This window comes from Nematolebias whitei, chromosome 1, assembly GCF_014905685.2.
Source record: "Nematolebias whitei isolate Nwh7 chromosome 1, NemWhi1, whole genome shotgun sequence".
In the NCBI taxonomy this organism is placed as follows: domain Eukaryota; kingdom Metazoa; phylum Chordata; class Actinopteri; order Cyprinodontiformes; family Rivulidae; genus Nematolebias; species Nematolebias whitei.
In genome coordinates, this window is record NC_056498.1 from 35846273 (window position 1) to 35846866 (window position 594).

General features: G+C 58.2%; 1 protein-coding gene across 1 annotated transcript in view; it reads left to right on the forward strand.

Annotated features, from left to right (window-relative positions):
- Positions 1-588, forward strand: part of rcor2 (REST corepressor 2) — a 21834-nt gene extending 21246 nt beyond the window's left edge. The window contains exon 14 of the mRNA XM_037684089.1: positions 111-588. Within this exon, the coding sequence (XP_037540017.1) occupies positions 111-458 (348 nt within the window). The 3' untranslated portion in view covers positions 459-588. The remainder of the gene's footprint in view (positions 1-110) is intronic.
- Positions 589-594: the final 6 nt, after the last annotated feature.

Here is a 594-nt window from a genome sequence, read left to right on the forward strand (position 1 = left end):
GAACGCTGGTTCTGGTTCCTAACTGGAGCAAGAACGCTGGTTCTGGTCTCTAAACTGGATCAGAACCCGTAACTTTGTAACCGAACAGTTTTTGCTCTCCCTCTCTTCAGGTTAAGATGGAGGACTCTCCCCTGGACACGACCAGCAGCAGCTCCTCTCCTCCCTCCTCCACTCTCACCACCACCTCCTCCTCCCTCTCTCAGCCTCCTCCTCTCCTGCGCCCGGCCCCTCCCTCGGCGCCACCGAGCCTCCTCCGCCAGCCGCCTCCTCTCCAGACACGACCGCTGCAGAACCGAGCGCCACACAACCACCCTCCCCCTCCGCTCATCCGGCCCGCTGTGACCACCTCCTCTTCCTCCTCTAGCCTCAGGGGTTCTCCTCCCAGCTCCTCCTCCTCTGCAGCTCAGCTGCCTCCGTCACTGGTGGGGATCAAAGTGGAGCAGCCCAGCTCCCACTGAGAGAAAACCTCCTCTTCATCACTTTTACCTGGAATAATTCAGTCACATGATCACACTCAGGTCCTGAAGGTGACACATACCTACCTCTAACACACACACACACACACACACACACACACACACACACACACACACA